The sequence below is a fragment of the Cnephaeus nilssonii genome (genome assembly GCF_951640355.1).
Source record: "Cnephaeus nilssonii genome assembly, chromosome: 11".
Classification (NCBI taxonomy): domain Eukaryota; kingdom Metazoa; phylum Chordata; class Mammalia; order Chiroptera; family Vespertilionidae; genus Cnephaeus; species Cnephaeus nilssonii.
This window is the reverse complement of record NC_137082.1, coordinates 64,364,052-64,387,421: the sequence shown is the minus strand read 5'-3', so window position 1 is coordinate 64,387,421 and position 23,370 is coordinate 64,364,052. Positions and strand designations below refer to the sequence as shown.

The 23,370-nt window shown below is 46.3% G+C and overlaps 1 protein-coding gene across 6 annotated transcripts in view; it reads right to left on the bottom strand.

Annotated features, from left to right (window-relative positions):
* LDLRAD4 (low density lipoprotein receptor class A domain containing 4) overlaps positions 1 to 23,370 on the bottom strand; it is a 329,265-nt gene that overhangs the window by 14,680 nt on the left and 291,215 nt on the right. For all 6 annotated transcript variants that reach the window (XM_079783402.1, XM_079783404.1, XM_079783406.1 and 3 more), the window contains one exon: positions 2,186 to 2,340. In XM_079783402.1, coding sequence (XP_079639528.1) covers positions 2,186 to 2,340 — 155 coding nt within the window. The remainder of the gene's footprint in view (positions 1 to 2,185; positions 2,341 to 23,370) is intronic.

The following is a 23,370-nucleotide window of genomic DNA, read 5'->3' as shown; positions in this document are numbered from 1 at the left end:
CCTATCCAAGGCAAGGCAAGGCAGGGGAAGAAAGACGATCCCTGAAGCAAATCTGAGGGGAGGACGGGGTGATGGGGCCCAGGCTGGGCAACGGCAAATGCAGCCTGAGTTGCCCAGGTGCAGTGACTACAAGTACTTTGGGGCTTGAAGCAGAAAGTGTAAGATGGCGAACTTGGACACATTCATGGCAGGTACTGCCCAGAAACTTGAGAGCTGCCTATTGATGGTGATAATGAGTGGGATAGTTTTACCTATTTCTCCCCAAGGCCAGGGGTCGGAATTTATAGTCCCCGCATTAAGGCGTAGGCCAAGCAATGCTGGCCAATTCTTTTGTAGTTCTAAAACTATTGCTGTCTCTGTCCTCTCTCTTTAAACTCAAGAGGATTACGTGTATTTTGTGTTAGAACTTCAGAGGAATTGGTTCTCTCCTTCAGGTAACAGTGTGTTTGTGTTTGTGTGTGTGTGTGTGTGTGTGTGTGTGTGTGTGTGTGTGTGTGTGTAGGTGGGGGGAAGGGATCTACAGGCTTTAAGACACCAGTATCCTGTGAGTCTGGATCCCGCAGGTGCCAGGTTGCTGGGATAACAGGGGTCCCACAGGAAAGCCATCGTGGTGTGATGCAAGCCATGTTAACTTGTGGACTGAGCTGGGGATCTGGTGAGATGGAGGAAGGGGACAGCAGAGGACAAGAGAAAGCAAGAAGGACTGATTCTGGTCACTGTCATGGCATGCTCTGCGGGTCTGAAGGGTGGCACACAAAAGCCCCATCCCTTTGCTCTCCCTCTGCATGCCACGGACACAGAACCCTTGGCAAACCTGGTTCTACCCATGGGAACAGCAGAACTGGTGGCTTACTGAGCCACTCTGCAGCCCAATGAAGCATGACTCTGACCTCCTAAGAGGTCCCAGGGTCCCTGGGTTGGGCTTCACCATACCCACCAGGACAGTTGCACCCCACACTCACGATGGTCTCCCTAAGCCAGGTACCAGACAGCTCTGGTCCTGACACATACTCTGAGGAGCTCATATTATGCGGGAATTCCGCCTCCTCTGCCCACCACCAAAGCCAACAATTTATAAGCACCTAAATTTCCCATTTCCAAACTTCACGAAAAATCACCAGAATCAGTCCTAGCCAGGCTGCTCAGTTGGTAGGAGCGTCATCCTGTACAGCAAAAGGCGGTGGGTTCAATTCCCAGTCAGGGCACATACCCAGGTTTCAGGTTCAATCCCCAGTCAGGGCGCATGTGGGAGGCAACTGATCCATGTTTCTCTCTCACATCAATGTTTCTCTCTCTTTCTCCCTCTCCTTTCCTTTGTCTAAAATCAATAAAAGAAGAAGAAGAAAAATATATATAATAAAATAAAATAAAATAAAATAAAAGACTAAAAACCACCAGAATTATAGTTGGCAAAACTAGCTCAGAACAGAAAGTTCCCGTGGCCCTTGGTCTACCAGGTACAGATCACAGAGCAGCTTAGCTGAATATCAGTGTTCTATTTTCTAGAGGAGGGTGGTTCAGAAGTAGCTAGAAACTTTAAAAAACCAACCTGAAGAGCCTTACTAAAGGCTGTGCTGTAAGCCCCAACACAAACCAACCTGCCCTGAGGCACCTGAGGAGGCCCCGAGCCCTCCCAGTCCCACCGCCACCCCTCCAGCTCACCCACACCCAGCACTGCTGACGTCCTCGGAATCTTACAAATACAGGTCATGAGCATACATGTATTCAAGGACAGATCTCTCCGTAACAACACGGATGGATCTCACAGGTGTGATGTGAGCGAAAGAAGGCAGACACCAAAGAGCACCTATGGCATAAGCCTATTGTTATCACGGTCAAGCTGGTGAAAGTCATCTGTACCGATAGCCCTCCGGGCCGCGGTGACCTTCTGCGGGGCATGCCTGGGCCTGGTGTGTTTCTGGAGGCCGCTCCTGTCCCCCTGCTGCTCGGGTGCAGGTTACACAGGTGTGCCCAGTTTGTGAGGACTCACTGAGCTGAACACTCAGGATGCACATGCTTTCCCATGAGTATAGTGACCTTCAATGGAGTTTCCAATACTCCTGAACCGCAGTGGGCTGACACGGGAGGCTGTCCTGCTTCGTGGCCCTCACGGGCACCCGGCCGCACGCTTGGAGCCTGGGCCAGAGGCCTGGGCAGCACCGAAGAGGCGCAGGCCCACACTTACCTGCTGCAGCCGGTCCTCTTGCCTCCTGCTCTGACTCGGACGGTTGATGAAAGACCGCGTGGACACTTTGTAGTGATTCAGCAGGCAGACGATGACCACGACCATCACTGTAACCACCACAATGATGATGATGATCTGGGCGAACTCCAGCTCCGCTGCGAAGGAAGAGGAAGCCATGTTAACCACGTGCCCCACTCAGCTCCCCAGACCCCGTCTCCTCGAGGCACTCTGACATGACAACCACCAGGCATTGAAGGTCTCTTGCATGAATCCGCTCCGCATGAGAACCTCATGAGAGAGAAGCTATTTTTCCCCAGGCCTGCTGCCCAAGGCCACTGCCAGACTTTGACATTCTAATAACATTTAAATAAAAGGAGACCCAGGCAGACCTGTGGTCTCAGCCTAACCTTGGTGCTCAGACAAATCTGTCTTTGCACTTTTATAATGAGAAGAACCAGAGGAAAATGTATTCCATTGACCCCACGAGACCTCTGGAGGTGCTACGCTGTAACTGACACCATTTCACACGGGAAATGCAAAGACCAGTCCAGTGCGTACGCCACAGGCTGGTGGACACACGGGCTACACCCCTGCCCACTGGGCAGGCGAGCCCTTAAGGGCCATCTCTTGGGTATGAAAAGCTCAGCGTCTCCATTACCTAAACTCTGTTCCTGCCAGATGACGCCCCCACCCTTAGGGGAGTGAAGAAAGTCTCTCAGAACCGAAGCTGTTCCTCCCAGTGTAATCTCTCTAAGAAAGTTAAACCCATCTTCATGGTTGAGTTTCCCAAAGCACATCCACACAGGACCCACATGGTACACACTGAAGAGAAAACCTATGTTGATAACGTACTCCAACCTCCTTTCCTCAAGGCCGCTGCCTTTGAAAGGAATTTAGACAATACGTCTCCACGGTGTTGAACTCCGCGGGGACCGACCACACTTTGTGAGCAGTCATGTCACCGTGGGTTCTGACACTGCCACGAAAGAGATTGTCTAAATGCCATTAACACATGTGTCACACACAGGTGTAGTGCCACCGAGCTGCTTCTGGAAGAACAGCACAGGGAGCTGTCAGAGAGGGCGGTGGTTCAAGCCCTTCAGTTCGCAGGGAGGAGCAGAGGCTCAGTGCGCAAGGGCAGCTGCAGAACCCGGACTTTCTGCTCCCTGGCTTCCAGCTCGTGGTCTGCTGAGTGTTGGCTACCTCTTTTCCTGAGTCTCCGCACGCTCAAAGGAAGTGATTGTCTGCACAGGGGCATCACGTTAAAGGGCGAAAGGCTCAGGAGGACGGCGAGGAGCACAGTGCCCAACTTTTGCTGTGAGGTGGGGAGGTGTGGGGTATAATGAAGGGCAAGAGAAAGAGGGGAGAGCTCTCTCATCTATGCTACTGCGTCACACTTGCAACACATGAAGGCATGCACACTCATACACACATATATATGTGCACACAGAGATACACATGCATGCACGCACACTTGCACACAAAAGCACATGTGTGGACATACACACATGGGCACAATGCATTCATGCACACATGCATACAAATACACACCTGTATGGGTACACATGCATACAAGGCATGCGCACACATGTACACGTGCGCACAATGCACACCCTCTTGCTGCAGCAGGACTCAGGCCACTGGCCAATTGGGAAGCATTATGGGCTCACACTTGGGATGATGCAAAAGGGGACTGAGTAGCACCTCTCCCCCCGCCCCCCCAGTATTTGCAGCTGTGTGCCTCCACCATCCACACCCTGGGAACAGAGGGACAGGGCTGGGATGGGGGTAGATGGAGGGTCTTCCTGAATTCCACCATGGCCTGCCCTGTAGCAGTGTCCTCCACTCCTGTCCTTGGTCCCCGCATACCTGAGGGCATGGAGATTACATAGCGCCCTCTGGACTGGGCTGGACTGCACTTGGCACTGGGCCTGTAGGGCTGTTGGTTCAGAGGTGCGCCTTAGAGAATGGAGAGCTGAGTGTGAGGGAACGGAACTGCTGAGCCCCAGGTGGGGAGCAATTAAGGCCAGGTAGGTTTGCTGGGTACACCCCTAGCTGGCAGTAAAAGGGCAGATCCCAGTGGGCATGGCTGACTGAGGAGGTTCAGGCAGCAATGCCCTGAGTGGTTCTAGAGCAGTGGTTCTCAACCTTTCTAATGTCGCGACCCTTTAATACAGTTCCTCATGTTGTGGTGACCCCCAACCATAAAATTATTTTCGTTGCTACTTCATAACTGTAATTTTGCTACTGTTATGAATCGTAATGTAAATATCTGTGTTTTCCGATAGTCTTAGGCGACCCTGCTCTAGAGGCTGGCAGTCAGCAAGACCCAAGCTCCCCATCTCCCCTTCCTAGTGTCACCGCTCTGGACACCCGTGAGGGCTAATGGCTGATTTGGCAAGGCCTCTGGAGGCCCTGGGTGCCCAGTTCATCCCCGAGGGCTTCAGCATCTACTTCCTGTGGGGAATTCATGTACACCCAACCCCTCCCAGAGACTATCAGAAACCTTCATGCTAGGAGCCTCCTGGAAAAGACCGAAATTTCTCTCAATCAGAGGGAATAGTCTAGGAACCTTCATATCTGAGGTACAGATATAAATGTGACCTCATTTATCCTCACAGGCTGTGGGATGTGTGACATGCTTGTGAACCCAGAAATATTGCCTTCGCACATAACATTTCCATGTCCAGGACACCCCGTGCCTTTTGGTGCCCATGTCACATGGTGCCTGTGTGGCCATGCGATTGGATCCCTTTCTTCGCCACTTATAAGATGTTGACTGTCTGCCTCTCACAGGAAACTATGATCAGAAACCTACTTCTATTTATCTTGTATTTTTGGTGTCAGGCATGGGGCGGTGCCTGTCAGGTTGTTAAGTGACTTCATCACTAAGAGGGGAATCAATGAATGAGTCTGGAGCACCCATGTTGAGGCCAAGACCTCTCTTCTGGGATGCATGGCTCCACCTGCGCAGGGATGCTCCCAGCGAGGACGCTACTGCTGACAGGACTGAGGCCTGCATTGGCCAGAGAACACAAGGAGTGCGACTCAGCGGAGATGTGAGGATATGTGCAGAGGGGTGAGCTGCCAACCCAAGGACTATCACCCCAGTGATAGGCAGTCACTGACCCAAGCAGGAGGTTGATTCTGCTTAGGTCAAAGGTGGCCAAGGTAGCATGAAGACAACCCAGCCCTGGCCGGGTGGCTCAGCTGGTTGGAGCATTGTCCCTTACACCAAAAGGGTGCAGGTTCAATTCCCCGTCCAGGCACATACCTAGGTTGTGGGTTAGATCCCCAGTCGGGATGTGTGCAGGGAGGCAATCGATTGATGTCTCACACTCTCTCTCCCCCTTCCTCTCTCTCTAAAATCAATTAAAAAACAACAACACATATCCTCAGGTGAGGATTTAAAAAAAAAAAAAGACTGAACCCATAATAATGCGTTGTTTTACTAACCTTTATTTTTACTTTGTGGATGAATAGCAGTGTGTTCATAAATTGCCTTTCAGGTTAAATCCTGCCCTGAAATTGACAAATGTTTTTGTTTCCCAAGAAAACTTCATTGCTTTATAGCCATGGGAAGAGAGGAAAGTGGTAACTACAGTGAGGGATATCACACAAAGTCTTCATGGGCTAACCCTCCACTTGCAGAACGTCTTCCTAGGTCATCTTTCCCTGAATATGGAAAGCTATGCAGATACCCATTCATAGCAGAGTAATCCAATTACATTTTCATAATTCTATGGACATATTTGGGCATATTTGTTGTGTTCCATTTGAAAAGGATTTTTATTATAAAAATGACCTTTAAAATTTAAACGATATAGAATGAAATAGTGTATAATGTAAAAGTTCCCCTTTATGGGCCATGCTGTCCTGGGGGTGGGAGCACAGTTCACCCATTGTGTGTATTTGTACATTTGCCTATTGAATAAGGGCTTTCTTCTTATTAATGAATGGAATCATTGTACAAACATTGTTCTAGTTTTTTCACTTACTACATCACAGACATCTTAAACAAGAATATATAGAGACCAACCTCCATCTTTTTGGAGGCCATTCTTCCAGAATACAAATATACTAGAATTTACATTTTCTACTTGATGGATGTTTAGGTAGTTTAGGTAGTTTCGTCTTCTTTTTTTTTTTTTTTCTATTATGACCCAAAGATTGTGTGTACATGTATGTGTGTGGGTATCAATGTGTGTGTTGACCCACATTTGTAAGTATCCCTATAGGAAAGATTCCTAAAATTGAAATTTCTGGGTCAAGGATACCTTTTAAATGCTGATGGCTATGGAGACCCTGCTTTATAAAAAGGCCCTTGCCAAGAAGAGGGCATGCTCCTCACATCTTCATTAATACTGAACACTCACTCTTTTCATTTGTACAAATCTAATGGGCAAAAATACGTATCTTGTTTTATTTGTATTTCCCCAATTTCTGGTAATTTTAGATCTTTCCCTATGGTTATTGGTAATTTATATTTTTCTTCTTCATAATCACATTAGCTTATTTGTAGTTTTCTCATTTATTTCTTTCTCATTTATTTGTAAGCAGTCTTTATGTATTATGGCTATAAATCTTTGTTACATGTAGTGCAAATATCTTCTCCTAGTCTTCACTTCTTTGAACTTTGCTATGAGTTTCTCTATAGGAAATATAAATTTTTAAGTCATCAACTGCTGTCTCTTTTTCCTCTATGGCGTTTACACCTCCTGTTTGATTAGAAAGGTCTTTTCTAATATTCTTAAAATATTTTTCTTCTAAGTTATTTGCAGTTAGCATTTTTATGTTTTATTCACTCTGGATTTGATTTGTTTTAATCTGAGCTAGCAGATAGAACATTTAATATTGTCTGAAATGCATGAATCTCCTGATCTAACATCATATTAAAAAGTTTACTGAAAGTAAGGGTAAAGCAAGAAAGATCTCAGTTGTGGGAAAAGAGTGTATAGTCCCACCATCTTTCTTTCACAGGGGACTACCTGCTCTTAGGCTGCACTTCACCAGCTTCTTGTCAACATGCCATGCCTGCTGGGAGGTGCTGGCACCTGGAAGGCCCAACCTACCCCGCAATGTGTCCAAACGTGCTGCACTTCCTTCCTCAGCTCCACCCTCCTGATATGCCTAGACCAGCAGTTCATAAGTACTTTGGTCTCAGGAGCCCTCCATTCTCTTAAGAGTTACTGATGATTCCCAAAGAGTTTTGTGTGATGACGCCTCTCGATATTCCCCATACTTGAAATTAAAACTGAAAAATTTAAATATTTATTCATTAAAAATAAACTCACTATATGCTTACATATATAACACTTTAATAAAATAACTATTTTTAAAACAAAAAAAAAGTTAGTGATAAGAGTGGCATTCCTTTTGGTTTTATTTTTCCTTAAAGATTTTTAAAATTGATTTTTAGAAAGAGAAGAAGGGAGAGAGAGAGAAACATCCATGTGAGAGCAATACAACCATTGTTTGCCTCCTGCACACCCCCTACCGAGGATGGAGCCTGCAACCCAAGCATATGCCCTGACTAGAATCGAATCGACAAGTTTTTGGTACACGGGATGATACCCAACCAACTGAGCCGCACCAGCCAGGGCAAGAGTGGCATTTTGTTATATTTCTGCACATCTCTTTAATATCTGTCTGAACAGAAGACAGCTGGATTATCCTCTCTGCTTCACTCTCAGTCTGTTGTGACATGTTGCTTTAGTTAAGGTACATGAAGAAGATCTGGCCCCACTGGCACCCTGGGAGGGTTTTGAGGACCCCCGGGATCTTCAGCCATACTTGGAGAACTGGTGGTCTAGACCAACTGACAGTAGGCACACTAGTACAAACATTAGCAGCCTGGATTTCTTGGGGACATTCCAGATGCCAGGGTTTGAGATGTGGTTGAAATAGCTCCAGGGTCATTGTCCCGAGTTTTCATGCATGAGTATGGCCACAGCAGGTGCATTATGACAGAGGACACACAGTGACCCTAGAGGTTCACGGGCATTTGAAGCGCTGAACTTGCCTGGGGCAGGGCGAGGGCAGAGCTTGGCAGGAACTGGGTCTTCAGGGCGCCAACCACTGAGGCAAGTAGTGAAGCCCAGCTGGCCACTCTGGGTGACAGACGCCCAATCAGAGCCTGAGCTACTACAGCCCTTGGGCCAGCGTGAGAGGCAGCTCTTCCTGCAGGACTGGCCCAGGTCCCAAAGGCCACTCACTGTGCTAACAACCAAGTCCTCATCAGGCACAGGAGCAGCAGCAAGCGCAGCAGCAGCCATCTGACCCCTGGCTGCATGTCAAGGTCACCTGTCATGCTCCCTGAAGCCCCAACGTCAGGGACCCATGCGACACTGTGAAGCCCCCGGGCACGGAGCCCCACTAGAGCCTTGCAACCCCCGTCCAATGTGCAGCAGACCTTTGCTTTGAACTCTGGGCCACATCAGTCAATGAAAACAGACTTTTTTTCTTGAACACTAACAACTGGAAATAGGAAGCTTTTACCCTCTTTGGGGCTACAAATACTCCCCCAAGAGGGGTCAGAGGATTCTCAGAGTGAGAATTCGTGCAAACAGAGAGAAGGTTCTAGGAAACAGTGTGATGACCTCGGGACCCCAGAGTCCTGTGCTACCAATACCCTCTCCCTTCAAGACCTTACTCAAGCTCACGAGGGGAATACAAGCAGCCCCCATGCCTGTCCTCCCACACCCTCTTTCACTCCAAACAGGAAGATTCTGCTGAAAAATGCATCACAAACAGCAAATTACCTAAAGTCCATACCACCATAGGATATCCGCAGCCTGGATGGCAGATGGGAAGGGCAGATGGGGGAGGAGGCTGTAGACCCACAAACCCAGCTGCCCCCCTCCCCTCTGTCCATACATTTTGTAGTAACTGTGATAGGTGATCCTTGTCTCTCCTTTCGCCATTCCTGAGCCCTCCCTCCAAGTCCCCCACCCATACATGGCGACTGCTTAGAGGCAGTCAGGACCCCAAAGTGTTTTGCCAGCACCCGACATGACTCTGTTGCCAAAGGCCTAATTTTACATCTTCTCAAGAAAATAACTTTCATAGAACAAGTAAAAGAAATTTTATATTTAAAAAACCCTCAACAACCCTGCATTCCCACCTCTGAATGTCTCAGATGAAATTCAGCACACCTGTTCTTCAAAGTCTCCAGTTTTAAGATTTCTGTGTTCCTGATCTCAACCACAGACCTGTTCAGAGCTCTGGGGACCTCACCCAGCAGCGCCCTGTACTGCGCAGTCAGGACTCAGGCAGGCCAAGCCCTCTCCACTTCCTGCTGAAACCAGCATCCCTTCAAGGTGGCAGCTCCTGGGCACACATTCCCGCACACCGGCCCCCCCACACACGTACCCTCCCAGCTTGTACCCATTTCTCTTCCATGTGCTCCAGGCTTAGAAGGCTCAGGGTGCAAGGCTGTGCACAGGACAGCAGAAGATGCAGTAAGGCCTGTTACCCACCCGACAGGGAACTCTCTGGACAGGGCCCGGAGAGCCATATTATCAGACAGGTGCATGCACACTACTGCTCCGGAGAACCCAGGCACCCCACCCTGTGGAGCTGCAGTCTGTCCACAAAAGTGAGGCAGATGCCAGCTGACACCTGGCACTACACTTGGGCCTTGCTGCCCTCCCTCCCCCCGGTCTGCCCACGCCTGGCCCTTCAAGATGTTGTCTTTTTTCATGTTGAAGGGCAAGGCTATATGAATGTGCACAGAAAGGAAAAATGCCAATAACCTCTCCCTTCAAGACCCTATTCCAGCTTTGGTTTTAGGGGATAGGATGGGAAGGGGAGGCGAAGAGGAGAATGAATTTCAATGAACTACTAAAACACTTTTTTTAAAAAAACTTACAGAAATGGTAGAGTTCTGAGAGAATAACAGGGATACTTTGGGGTTTCCAAAATGTCATATGCCCAATAGGGATTCTGACCACAGCCCACTGAGTCAGTTTTCCTTGATTCCAATAGCTACTGATATCAACAGAAGAACGTCAAAAAGCAGGCCACACAAGGAGAGAATTTTAGGCCAAAGTCAAATTTTCACACTCTCCCTCTTCTCATGGGGGCTATACAGCTCATGACGTAGCAATGGATGAGTCAGTGCCATCCAAACACCAGAAATTTTATAATAAATCCATCCTAAAATGTACAGGAAGGCACCACACCGCCTTGTATAATTGCCATAAACCAGTGACAGTGACGACAGTGATGATGGCAGCTCTGTGTTTTTATAGAAACATCTCCAAGAGATTCCAAGATGCGCAGTGGAGAATTACAGAAACAGGGGGCTGAGTGAGGCCTGTGGGCCTATTCCCTGGTTCAATGAAGAGCTGAACTGACTCATACTAGAGGCATGAGCGTCTGCACTATTTTTAAAGAACTTTGGGGGAAGTGTGGTTCTACCACCTTAGGTTCCTAATATAACACTCATTTCTATTTGTGGTCTGGTTGACACCATCTTCCATTTGGTCTTTCCTCCATTAATATACCATCCTTCACAGAAGTCCTACTTTCTAAATGTTTAATTATTTTTAAGTTTCAGATACATAAGTTATGCCCTTTCTGACCCTATAACAGGGGAGGTTCTGGGCATCTCAATGGCCCCCTCCTTCCACCAGGCCAAGCAAACACCTGGCAGCATTCAGAGAAGTTGCAATGCAGAATACGATGACAGCACTGAATGCTTTCCACAAACCCCTGCACAGCACCCCAGGGGTTCATCTCCCACCCTGGCCATCCACATGAGGTACCTCCACCTCACTCCCCCTAAGTGCTAGAATCTCCTGGGAACACCGAGACCACTGGAGGGTAGGCCAGCTGCCAGGGCTAGCGTACCCTCCAGGCAGCCCCTCTCTCCAGAGCTCTCCTGGGCCCCCGCCGTGGCTCAGGCACAGTGAATGAGTGTCTGCATCGCCTTCCTCTCTGTCTTCCTGAGCAGAGATGGGTGTGGTGGAAAGATGACAGCCGTGGGGTGTCTTACTCTTTATTTATGGCTCTGTGACACTTCTTAAGGTGCTGGGTGCTCCTAAAGGCTAGTAGATTCTTTCCCCGAATCCTACAGAGACTGGGTGGTGGGGGCAGGGAGATGGGTGGGGGCAGGAGTTTGGATCCACATCGACTATAATTGTCTCAAGTTTGTGAACTGTTAGTATAAAAATACTCTCAGAGACTTTAATGGTTGAATGAAAATTCACACTCATTAAACACCATGGTTGAGGGGGGAAAATTCAGCCTGTGTTATAAGAATAACTTCACAGCTTGAAGGTCAGAAGGCAAAAGAGTAAGAGCTGTAATCGTAACGATTATATTATATGCAGGGTGGGGCAAAAGGAGGTTTACAGTTGTGAGCACGTGAAACAGAGTTTACTCTTGTATTATTACTTATTAATTATTGTATTATTTTCTACATGAGCAACTGTAAACCTCCTTTTGGCCCACCCTGTATTCTGAACTTTCTTTTCCTCAGGGTGGGTTGGCTACTCTGATCTATCCTACAACAAGCAGAACAACAGGAGGGGAAAAGAGCCACCCAGATTTGGAAGTACCCAGATTTGGGTCACTCCCAGTGTTAGTTTCCTTTAGAACCGTGGTCGGCAAACTGCGGCTCGCGAGCCACATGCGGCTCTTTGGCCCCTTGAGTGTGGCTCTTCCACAAAATACCACAGCCTGGGCGAGTCTATTTTGAAGAAGTGGCGTTAGAAGAAGTTTAAGTTTAAAAAATTTGGCTCTCAAAAGAAATTCAATCGTTGTACTGTTGATATTTGGCTCTGTTGACTAATGAGTTTGCCGACCACTGCTTTAGACCATCTCTCCTAACCCCTTGTTGAGGGGCTCTCTACCCCTGGGGGGCTCCCCTGCATGCATTTACATTTAAACGCTGGCACAGCACTTCTCACTGTCTTGTTGGTGCCCATTTTCTGACCTTGTCCCCCCATGGAGTGAGCCCTGGGGCAGCATCCTGTTCTATAGCATCCTCAGCAGGTAGCACGCACCTGGCACAAGGTCGTGTTCGTTCCAGATAACTGATGAAGAAATCCCTGAAGGAAAAGGCCCCAATGACCAAATCTTATTTGAACAGAGTCCAGCACAGAATCATATTCCACTAAACATTTCTTAATGACTTTAGTAGAAAAGTTTTGCTAAAGTTTTCATATTCTGTAACAATTATTCAACTGTTGCTGCTTCCTCTAGGCGGTGTGAACTGTCCCTGGAAAGAGCCTCAGGCTGCTACAAATTACCCGTGTATAGAATCCTACTGATAGTCACATATTTATAATGAACGTTTTGCATGATAATGAAAGTGGGGATGTACCTACGAACTATAGGGGAGAGATGAAAGCAGAGCATAAATGGCACAGGGCCCTCGGAGGGCAAGGTATGGCCCTGGGCACATCTGCGGGACTCTGGTCCAAGGCCAGGGGCCTTTGATGGCACTGGCACGCAGGTAGCAGTGAGAGACAATCAAACTGACTATTTAATCCTCAGAATGCAGATACTGTGAGTCCATCTGGCTAGAATAACATCTTTTTGATTTACTGAGGTCTAAGCACTCATCCAACACAACTTTCCACCATGCATTTCAGAATCTGCAGTTTTGTGATCTCTTCAGAAAGAAATTTAGCTAAATATGTTCCAATCAAAGATAATTGGCAGGATTTTCTGAAAACACAGCAAAACACCAAGAGCAATTAGGACCTTTGAAAAGTCTACCCCTCTGCCAGGCTGTAAATGGGAAAAGATACCTGGGTAAAGCCATAATTCCCTCTATATAATTCATTTAAAGTCCACCCCTACATTATTAAATTAGAAAAGTGCCTCAGAAAAAAATAGCTGCACAAGTAACTGTCTTATTCACAGTTGAGAGCAGCGGATTGTGAGTGCTCCCTGGCCAGCAGTCAGTCTGTCTGTCTCCCTCTCAGAGTCACAGGTCTTTCCTAACATCTACTGTTACTGCCCTGGTGCCTGAGAAACTACCCAGGGAACCACCCACATCCTGAGAAATGCATCTTTTCTTTAAAATGCTGATTTCCGTGGCTCAGGGTGAAAACAAAGCACTCCTGAGTAACAATATCCCGGGGAGGTCTCCACCTCACTCACAGAGCATTTGAGAACCCAAACTCCAAAGCAACAAGCCTATGTATTTATGCACAACATCTCCCAACATAAGCGAAATGATTATAGAGCAGAAAAAAATGAAAAAGCCTAAAATACAACTTCCTAAAGAGAGTCGAGCCCCGAAGTGTTCTCAGAGCTGACAAACCCCCCTTAGGGAGACACAAACTTCGTACTTTTCTCAATTCTATCCTCAGACTAAACTCCAAGAACAACCACAACCAAGCCCTGAGAGCAGGCATCCCGCACAGCTGGCCTTGGGGAGTGTACCTTTTTTCAAGAACAGGTCTTTAAACGGGGCCTCCTTCAGGGTGCTGTTGCTCAGGTGGTCACTGGACATAATCGAGTCCTTTGCAAGGGGGAGTCCAACCGTGATGCTGCCCCCCCCAGTTCAAAGCATCCCTTCAGCCTCAGGCAATCTCCTCTCCAGGCAGCTCAGAGGTGCAGTTATAGCCAGCGTGGTGTGTGTGTGTGTGTGTGTGTGTGTGTGTGTGTGTGTGTGTGTGTGTCTTTCTACTGTATCAGCGGGGCCCAGCCCAGGTGCTAGACTCAAATGCTGTGGCTCCGACCGCAGACTGTGGCTACCAATTATCAACTGCCATCCACAGAAACCGGGAGCTCTGTGGCAGGAAGCCGCCGGTGTCACAGAGCAGATAACAAGTCCAGGGTCTGAACTCCCGAGAGCATCTGAACACCCAGGGTTTTAAACAGCAGCACAGGGCGACGATTAGTTTGCACTTCTTGTGCGTGGCCTCAGACGGGACATGTTACACACACAGGTGAGTGGAACACAGCTAGACAGATCATCTTCTGGTTCAATTGCGTTCAGTAATCTTTTTAACAGGCAAATATCAAACCAGGCAAGAGAGAAAGGGGAAATCTACAAATCCCAATCCAATATTTCTCCCCATGATTTCTGCTAGAGGCTTTCAGAGTTGAAGAAATGGAGAGAGAGAGGGGGAGAGCTTACCGAGGCAGCACGCAGCATGTGTGAACAGGCAGGGACGCTTAGCTACTCATGCTTTTCTGCTGTGGATCCAGCCTCAAGAGCACGTCCGGGCTCAGAGCGCACGCCGTGTCCCTCACGGCAGGAGCCAAGCTGTGGGCTGTCCTCTGGGTCCTCCTCTCCCCAGAGTCTCTAACTGACGGGAGCAGCTTGCATGGCTCCTGCAGCTATGCTCTGCACTGGCAACTGGCAAAGCCATAACCACAGCAGGAAACACAGTCTCTCTCCCTGCTTCTCTCTCTCTCTCTCTCTCTCTCTCTCTCTCTCTCTCTCTCTCTCATCATCATCATTATGTCTCCATGCATGGTAGTACACATATTCCCCAGAGAATCCTCTACAGTCAGGACTCTCAATCTTACTGTGCAATTTTAGTTTACAAGGTTCAGAAATGGCAGAAAAACAATCTCAGGTAATGAGAAACGGCAATTCAAACACTAAAGCAGAGACATATCTCAGGAGGGCGCTTTTCCTGGTTCATTTTGTGCAAGCACAGTCCTTTTCCCCCGAGGTCTAACCGGGTCGGTTCATGTGTGCATAACACATCTCCAGCGCATTCTGACGCCCTGGGCTGTGTGCAGAGACCTCGGTGTCTGTCACCACACTGTACCGAAAAAGTCCTGCTGTGGCCTCAGAGAAAAGGGCAGCATGCCACGGGAATATTGCAAATAACCCCAGCCACAAGCACTGCTCTGTGACCAGAATAGCCTTTGTTTTTCCTTATTTAGGGTAAATAGCAATGATGTGGACCATAACAATAGTTTTGGCTGTAGGAGGAGTTGTCAAAGCAAAACTAAACTGTTGGTTACAGCCAGCATTAGAAACAAGAATAGTTACGTCAGCAGCTGGTCCCTGCTGTCTGCCCCAGCACGTCACCTGGGGCCAAGGAGAGCGGCTGGGCCTGATGTCACCTCTGGTCCTCAGTTGGCGAGAAGACTTCACTATCTCGTGTTCTAATGACTGGGGTGAGGTGTTGCGGGGTGGGGAGGGCAAGAAAGGGACAAAAGAATCATCAAGAAGGTTTTTCCAAGATCTCATGTGGATAAAAGACATGGGAATTTCAGGAGGAAAATTAACAGTTGTAGACATTTGCATGTGCCAATCAAGACAGCCTGATTTTCCTGGAGCCATTTCCACATTTAAAATGCAACTCCCTGCTCTTATGTTATACTTTCCCCAGATTTCTGCTCAGAGTCTCCTAACTGGGTGAATGGAAAGGGCAAGGCTCCAGCGACTGGACTGGGGCTTGGTCACCTAGCTCAGGGAACCCTCCTCCGAGGAGAGCTGGCCTCAGAAGGCATTGAGAGACGCCCCTACTGCAAGCGGGGCCTCCTGGGTCCTCCCTGGTCCTGCAGCCCTGGTCCTCGCTGTCCAGGAATGGCAGTTTCTGGTCAGTTTAGCTGTGGTGATAAGATCACTCTGGAATCAGGTCCTTTGAGAGGAGTATTCACAAGATTGCATATGACTGTCATGCAGGTCTATCATTGAACATTTGAGATTTTGTCAACACACAGGACTTGAAAATCTGTTCTGTCACTTGCTAATAGACATATTAGCATTTTCACATGGTGGCAAATAGTCCTCTTTGGGGACTATTATTTAAAATGCATATTTCATGTGTTAAAAAAAATCAAGATATTTTTCATTTTTAATGGCTGCAGGGTATTCCACTCTGCCTTACACATTTATTTTGTTTGGCTAGCTTCCTTATCAACTGGGCATTTGTGTTGTAGGAAATCGATCTTAATTAAGCGCCTTGTTCATTCTGCATAATCATGCTCAGTGTTTAATCTGTTTTTAACAGTCACTCTAGAAACACCAATCAGAAAGGATATGTGCACCCCTATGTTCATAGCAGCACAATTTACAATAGCTAAGATTTGGAACCAGCCTAAGTGCCCATCAGCAGATGAGTGGATGAGAAAACTGTGGTACATCTACACAATGGAATACTACGCTGCTGTAAAAAGGAAGGAACTCTTACCATTTGCAACAACATGGATGGAGCTGGAGAGCATTATGCTAAGTGAAGTAAGTCAGTCAGAGAAAGATAAATATCACATGATATCACTCATTTGTGGATTATAATGAACAACATAAACCGATGAACAAAAACAGATCCAGTGGGGGGGGGGGTAATGGTAAGATATGTACACATATAATACCTCAATAAAAAAAAAAGAAATGTGAAAAAAAAAAACAAAAAAAAAAAAACAGATCCAGAGACAGAGCAACATTGATCAGGTGCTGAAACCTCAGAGGGAAGGTAGCGGAGGGTGGGGGGAAGGGGGAAAGATCAACCAAAGGGCTTGTATGCATGCATATAAGCCTAACCAAGGGACGCAGACAACAGGGGGGAGGGTGAGGGCAGAATTGGGGGGTGGGGGGCAATGGGGAGATAAGCACACATTTGTAATACCTTAATCAATAAAGGGGGGCGGGAAAGCCTTTGACTTTATGGATGACACCTTATTTTCAAAACACTGCCCACACCTCGCAGCAGGCTGGCTGGCATGTGCCGGGGCGGAAGTGAGTGTCCATCAGAGCCACAGGGCTGGGTTTCACGCGTGTCTGCCTGCCGCTTGGTTAACTCGGCACTTCACCATTTTCCTGCATTCACTGAAGGGCTGTGGGGCTAAGTCACCAAGTGGTGGTTTTAATTTCGTTCCTATTTCCTTTTAAGTACCAGCCTCTGAAGAGGATGCTCTGGGAAGAAACACACGATAAACATCTTCCCCCCCACCCTTTATATTGAATTTATTGGGGTGACACTGGTTAACAAAATTATACAGGTTTCAGGTGCACAATTCCACACACATCATCTGTACACTGTATTGTGTGTTCAGCACCTCAAGTCAAGTCTCTGTCCGTCACTGTATTTCCTCCCTACACCTCTCCCCACTTCCCCCACAACCCTAAACATCTTATTCTAGCTGGCCATGAGGATATGTGGATCACTGGGGCCTTTTAAATAAGTGTCAATATTTCTGTCCCCCTAATTCAGGGAAAATGGCAGCATGCACAGCAGAAGGGCGTGAAAAGAAATAAGTCTGCTGAACAAAAACATACAAGTAGGAAAGTGTAAAAAACCATGTGCATTCAATAAATCTTTCCTCCTTGTCTTTAAATATGTATCTTTAAAAGGAGTCCTCTGGTGGCTGATTTTACTAATGTAAGTTTGGGGTAGTTAATAAATGTCCCCACGCTGTGCGAGGTTTCCCTGTGTACAGCAGAGGCCCGGGGAAAGGTGCGAGGGAGGGTAACTAAGACAGACATTTACACAAGGGTTTGTTGATAGCAACAAGGACCTCCAGAGCCTCAGCCTTCACAAGCTCCCTCTCCCAGCATCGTCCAGGTTTCCTACATAAAGGTCTCAGTTCATTACTTCATCTGATAAATATCTACTAAGTGGTTACAGTCTTCAGGAGGAAATATATTAGACCTTCAATGTAATCCGACAGACAAGCATTTACTGTAGAGCTGAACTCGTCTTAGGTTCCATCTGTAGAAAGTAGCTTATTTAAGGAACTGAACCAGCTCTCAGGATTGGCGTCCAGCCCAGATCTGACTATGACAAGCTGAGGTGGCTGGAAGCGTCTGTGTCCTGAATGGCCAAGAGAGGCAGCACAGGGCAGGGATATTAGCTGGGGGCCTACTCAGAGCTCATTAGCTTCTGGAAAAAATCTCTGGGTGATAAAGGGGTGCTCTGCTATCCCAGAATCTTTCTCTGTCACATACAACCTGGGTTAGCATCTAGCCTGGCCCAGTCCTCTGACTGAATCACCGTGGGCTTCTCAGTCATGGCCTGCTGTCCACCCACCCACCCCATTATCACACCTTCAACAGGTATCCCAGCCAAAACAGAGTTTTTCTACAGAAGCAGACCATTTGGAGAGTTTGGAATACCTTTACAATGGTTACACTGCATGAAATTAGCATGTAAAAACATTTTTAAAGATCTACACTGAGTGGCCAGATTATTATGATCTCTGAACATATAATAATCTGGCCACTCAGTGTATATCCTATATAATAAAAGGCTAATATGCAAATTGTCCCCTCGACCAGAAGTTCGACCAGGAGGCAGGCCAGCCAACCGCCCATGTCCCCTCCTCCTGGCCAGGCTGGCCGGACCCCACCCATGCACGAATTCGTGCACCGGGCCTCTAATATAAATATATATGTATATATGTATATATGTATGTATGTGTATACACACACACACACACACACACACACACACACACTGAATGGCCAGATTATTATGCATTCAGAGATCATAATAATCTGTCCACTCAGTGTACTGTTATGTTCTAGACACTTTCGAGTACCATAGTATATCCTTTATCTTCATACAACTCCGAGACACACATTTTCTTATTCCTACTTTCTAGGGAGGGAGCTGAGTCTCAGAGAGGATGTTTTGTCCAAGGTCATGTGGCTGCTAAGAGGCAGGCTGGGAGTCAGAACCCTGGGCAGTCTGACTCAGAAGCTCCTACCCACCCACCCATCACTCTGCTCAGTGGGCAGTGAATGCAGAATTAATTATTGGACAACCAACAAACTAAATCACCTGAAGCTAACCAGAGGATGTTAGTTGATTTATATGGACTTACTTGGATAATTTTAGCCTGATTGCCTGATTCCTTTTAGGAACTAACTTGCAAATACATGCTAAAGGTTATGTATCTTCATGTGTTGCCAGAGGCTCTTAGAGCCATTTTATATGTCTCTTATGCCTGTTATTGTGACTCCTGTTAAGAATCGATGGCCCTGTCCATTACAAATTCTCATTCTTTGAGGTTTATGACTGTGCTGTAAAATTCTGCTCTGAGATGAAATTTTCCACATAAAAATTAAGCCCTGGAATTTGGCCTTTAGAAAACACAACAGTGTATTTTAAGTAAGGCTGCTGTGCTTAAAGTCATGAGGATTTTAAAAGAACACAAACTTTGTGCTCCTGCATACTCAAAACACAGTAATAGTTTGTTTGATATTTGTGGACATTAGCCTACAGCATAGAATAATTTTACAATGTATTCTTGGTGCTTAAAGATTTTAACACAGAGAGGTTCTCATGTAGAAACCTGAACGCTCTGCACGTGATCCAACCACAGTACTCAATTCCCCATCATTTTGTACAAATGTCAGCAAATATAAAATATGAGACACGATGGAACTAGCAAGATAAGGTGGATTAAAAGTTTATTAAATAAATTAGCTTAAATCAAAATAGCCTTGAAATAGTTTCCTAATATGCAACAATAATCCTGTATGAACAACAGACTTTGAAGTTTACCTTATGCATTATCCATGCCACTGCAGTATTTTTTCCTCTAATGGAAAAAAGAATTACATGTTATTCTGCATTTATGGCAATATAGATTTTCATAATGGCTAAGCTGCTCCTAATACGTGGGTTATCCACCTTTTAAAATTGCAGCTACTCTTCCAAGTCCCAGAAGAAAATGAAAGGCAGTATAAAATTTTTATAGTGGCTAAATTCGGGGGCCAGTTGGACCCCCGTTTGGGCTCTAGTCCTGCTATCTGACTACTAGTATGTCAGCTTGAGCTTAACCCCCGTTTCCTCATCTTTAAAATGAGGCTCAGAATACCCACATCATATGGTGGTTAGGAGGAGAAAATAAAGAACACATATAACCCTCCAAGGGTGGTCCCCGGACCAGCAGCGGCACTGTCACCCAGGAGCTGATTAGGAAGGCAGGAGCTTGTGCCCAGCCCCAGACCTACTAAACCGGAGCCTGCCTTTGAACAAAATCCCCAGGTGACTCATCTGCACATCAAAGTGTCTTCTGAAACTTTGGTTTAATCCAAACTCCTCATGTGGACTAAATGAGCAAACCTGGGGCTCAGACAGTTTGTGTCTTCTGCACACCACACAGAGGAAATGAGACTGGAATCCAGGTCTCCGGTTTTGAACCAAAGTGACTGCTACTCAATAATGACTTTAACAAATGGTACTCAGCACGCAAGCGCTTGTGTGCACCTGTGTGTAAAATCATAATGCTGCCCTTCTGGGCTAAGGGCAGGGCCCAGTACCACACAGGACAGGTGCTGCTTGCTGTCTTCCCACCTGTGCTGGCGGGCTGTGACTGATCGATCCACACCCTGTAGGAGAGGCAGTAGGGGTTGACGGTGCTCTCAGGGCTCACGAGAATGGCAAAGCCAACCAACCTATGCTAACAGAGGCTCTGGTATCAGAATACAATTTCTAGGATATTTGGCATTCTTTATAAACTCTCCAGAGGTCCCTCAGGAATTCTGGATACCATATGCTAAGAAAGAGTGCTAATTTTACCTTTTGGGAAAACTCAAGTGCTATGAGCAGACTCTTCCTAAAGACAGGACTGTGAAGATGCCATTGCTCCACCGCTATAAACCTGGCCCGATTCCCTCATGTCCTCCCAGGTCTTGGTTCCGTAAAAACTGTAACTGCCCCTTGAGGTGTGTGAACCACACTGACATCAGCACCGCAAACACTGTGCATTTGTGTGCACATACAGCTTACGGCACACCTGTGGCACCCACATTCGTTCAGTGTGTGTGGTTCCTAAATTACTCAACAGCACTGATCATCACTCCTGAAGACGGGAAGACAGTGGTCCCTGCGATCACACGCATCTCCTGGATGGCCTGACTCTGGACGAAGGGCCACACTGGCATCTCTGGAGCTTCTCTTTGTCTTGCCTACAAATTCTAGGATGTGTCCAGTTAATTCTAAGACCTTCAGATTCCTGGCTTGCTCCAAAGCATTCATTTCCTCAGAAGTTGAGATAAAGTCACAGCACATCCGAGGGTACTGGTTAGTGGATTAGAGCATATGCTAAGGCAAGCACTGGACACATCCAAGTTAATCCAAAACCACGCCAGAGCTATATAACTAGACGCTGTTTAATCTTGGGCACTTTAAGACTAGTCTAGCGCATATACGCTTTAAACACAAGAATCACTGCTCTCTGGTACCAGATCACCTTTGAAAACATGAAGTGAGTTCTCATTTATGTCAGTGTTTAGAGCTGAGCACCTACTGTGTGCCACTCCCTGTGAGGGGACAGGGGACACAAAGAAAACCAGGAACTGTCCTGGTCCCTGACGTCTCCAGTTCATGTCCTGAGCACTAGCTAGTGAGACAGTGAGGCTGATGTGACGTAGTGCAGTACCCAGCAGAGTGCTCAGCACAGAGCAGGTGAATGAACAAATGGATAAATGTATGGGGTCCTTTAGGAGCATATAGCCGGGATACTTAACCCAAATGATAACAGTAACAATAATAATAGCTAACACACAGCACTTACTATGTGCCGAGCAGCACTCCAAAGCAAGTACTCATTTAATTGAGCCTTACAAGTATCATATGAGATGAGCACTCATTATTATCCCAGTCTTACAAAGAAGGAAACTGAGGCACAGAGAGGTTATGTGACTTGCCCGATGTCACGCAGCTAGTTAGTGGCGGTGCCAGAATTTGAACCAGGAAGTCTCACTTCAGAATCTACTAACCATTAATCAGGCTAGCTCTAAATGTGGCTGGTCCAGAGATGACCCCTGAGCCAAATCCTATTTTTGGAGGGACCTTGACCTAAGGGTGGGGCAGAAGTAGGCTTACAGTTGTTAATATGGAAAATAATACAATAATTAATAAATAATAATACAAGAATTAACTGTGTGTTTCACATACTCACAACTCTAAACCTACTTCTGCCCCACCCTGCATAAGCTCCACTTAAAAGATTCAAGAAATGAATTCCTTCTCTGAGACCAAGGCTCTTGGAAAAGGCTAGAAGTGCACTGAGACCGCTTAACTCCACCAACGGAGAATGAAGTCCTCCCATCTCAGGGAAGATACTGGGAAGCAAAGGTAACTGAAGCACTGGGCAATTTTCCTTTATGTTCAACGAAACCTATTCTCTGGCAAATTAACCTTTTGCACTCGGATGTCGAGTATGACTCGACACAGTTAGCATCGAGATTAAAATTACTCTTTGAATGTATCAATAATTTGAAATATAAAAAAATCCAAATAAATAAGTTTGTATGAAAAGAAACTCCAGTTTTTTATTCTACTGCCGCGCTTTGTAAAATCTGGGGTATTTAAAAAATTAAATCCTGAGTAGAATAAAGGAATCGAGAAAAAAGCAAGCGAGTGCAAAGGGTTAAGGCTATTGTCTTTTATGACTTTCCTTTTCACTGGCTCTGAAAAGATGAAGCGGCTGGCTCTAAACTGTATAAAAAGGTAAGCAAAAATAAATGTAAATATTTATAAAAATCAGAGTTTTCCAGAAAAAAAAGAAACCCTTCCTTTTTATTTTCTATTTCTAATTTATTGTGTCCATAACACTTCCTTTTCTTTCAGACTCAAAATGTCCTTTTTGGCCCTAACCAGTTTGGCTCAGTGGATAGAGTGTCGGCCTGCGGACTCAAGGGTCCCAGGTTCAATTCGGTCAAGGGCATGTACGTTGGTTGCAGGCACATACCCAGTAGGGAGTGTGCAGGAGGCAGCTGATCGATGTTTCTCTCTAATTTATATTTCTAACTCTCTATCCCTCTCCCTTCCTCTCTGTAAAAAAAAATCAATAAAATATAGTTTTTAAAAAATGTCCTTTTTGTGTAGGGATTCATTGGAACCTATTCTAATACTAAACATTATAATGTGCCTGAAGAAATTGTTCAGTTTAATATCTTATTCATTTGTGAATTGAAAAAGTATTGAAACTAAAAGATAATTTTTATTTTTTTTAAATATATTTTTATTGATTTCAGAGAGGAGAGGAGAGGGAGAGAGAGCTAGAAACATCAATGATGAGAATCATTGATTGGCTGCCTCCTGCACGCCCCCTACTGGGGATCGAGCCCGAAACCCTGGCATGTGCCCTTGGCTGGAATTGAACCTGGGACCCTTCAGTCCGCAGGCAGAGGCTCTATCCACTGAGCCAAATTGGCCAGGGCTAAATGATAATTTTTAAATACACTTTGATGTCAGTCCTATGTCTCTGTTTAAATGAGGAATCAATCTACATAGGCAATGAAAGCA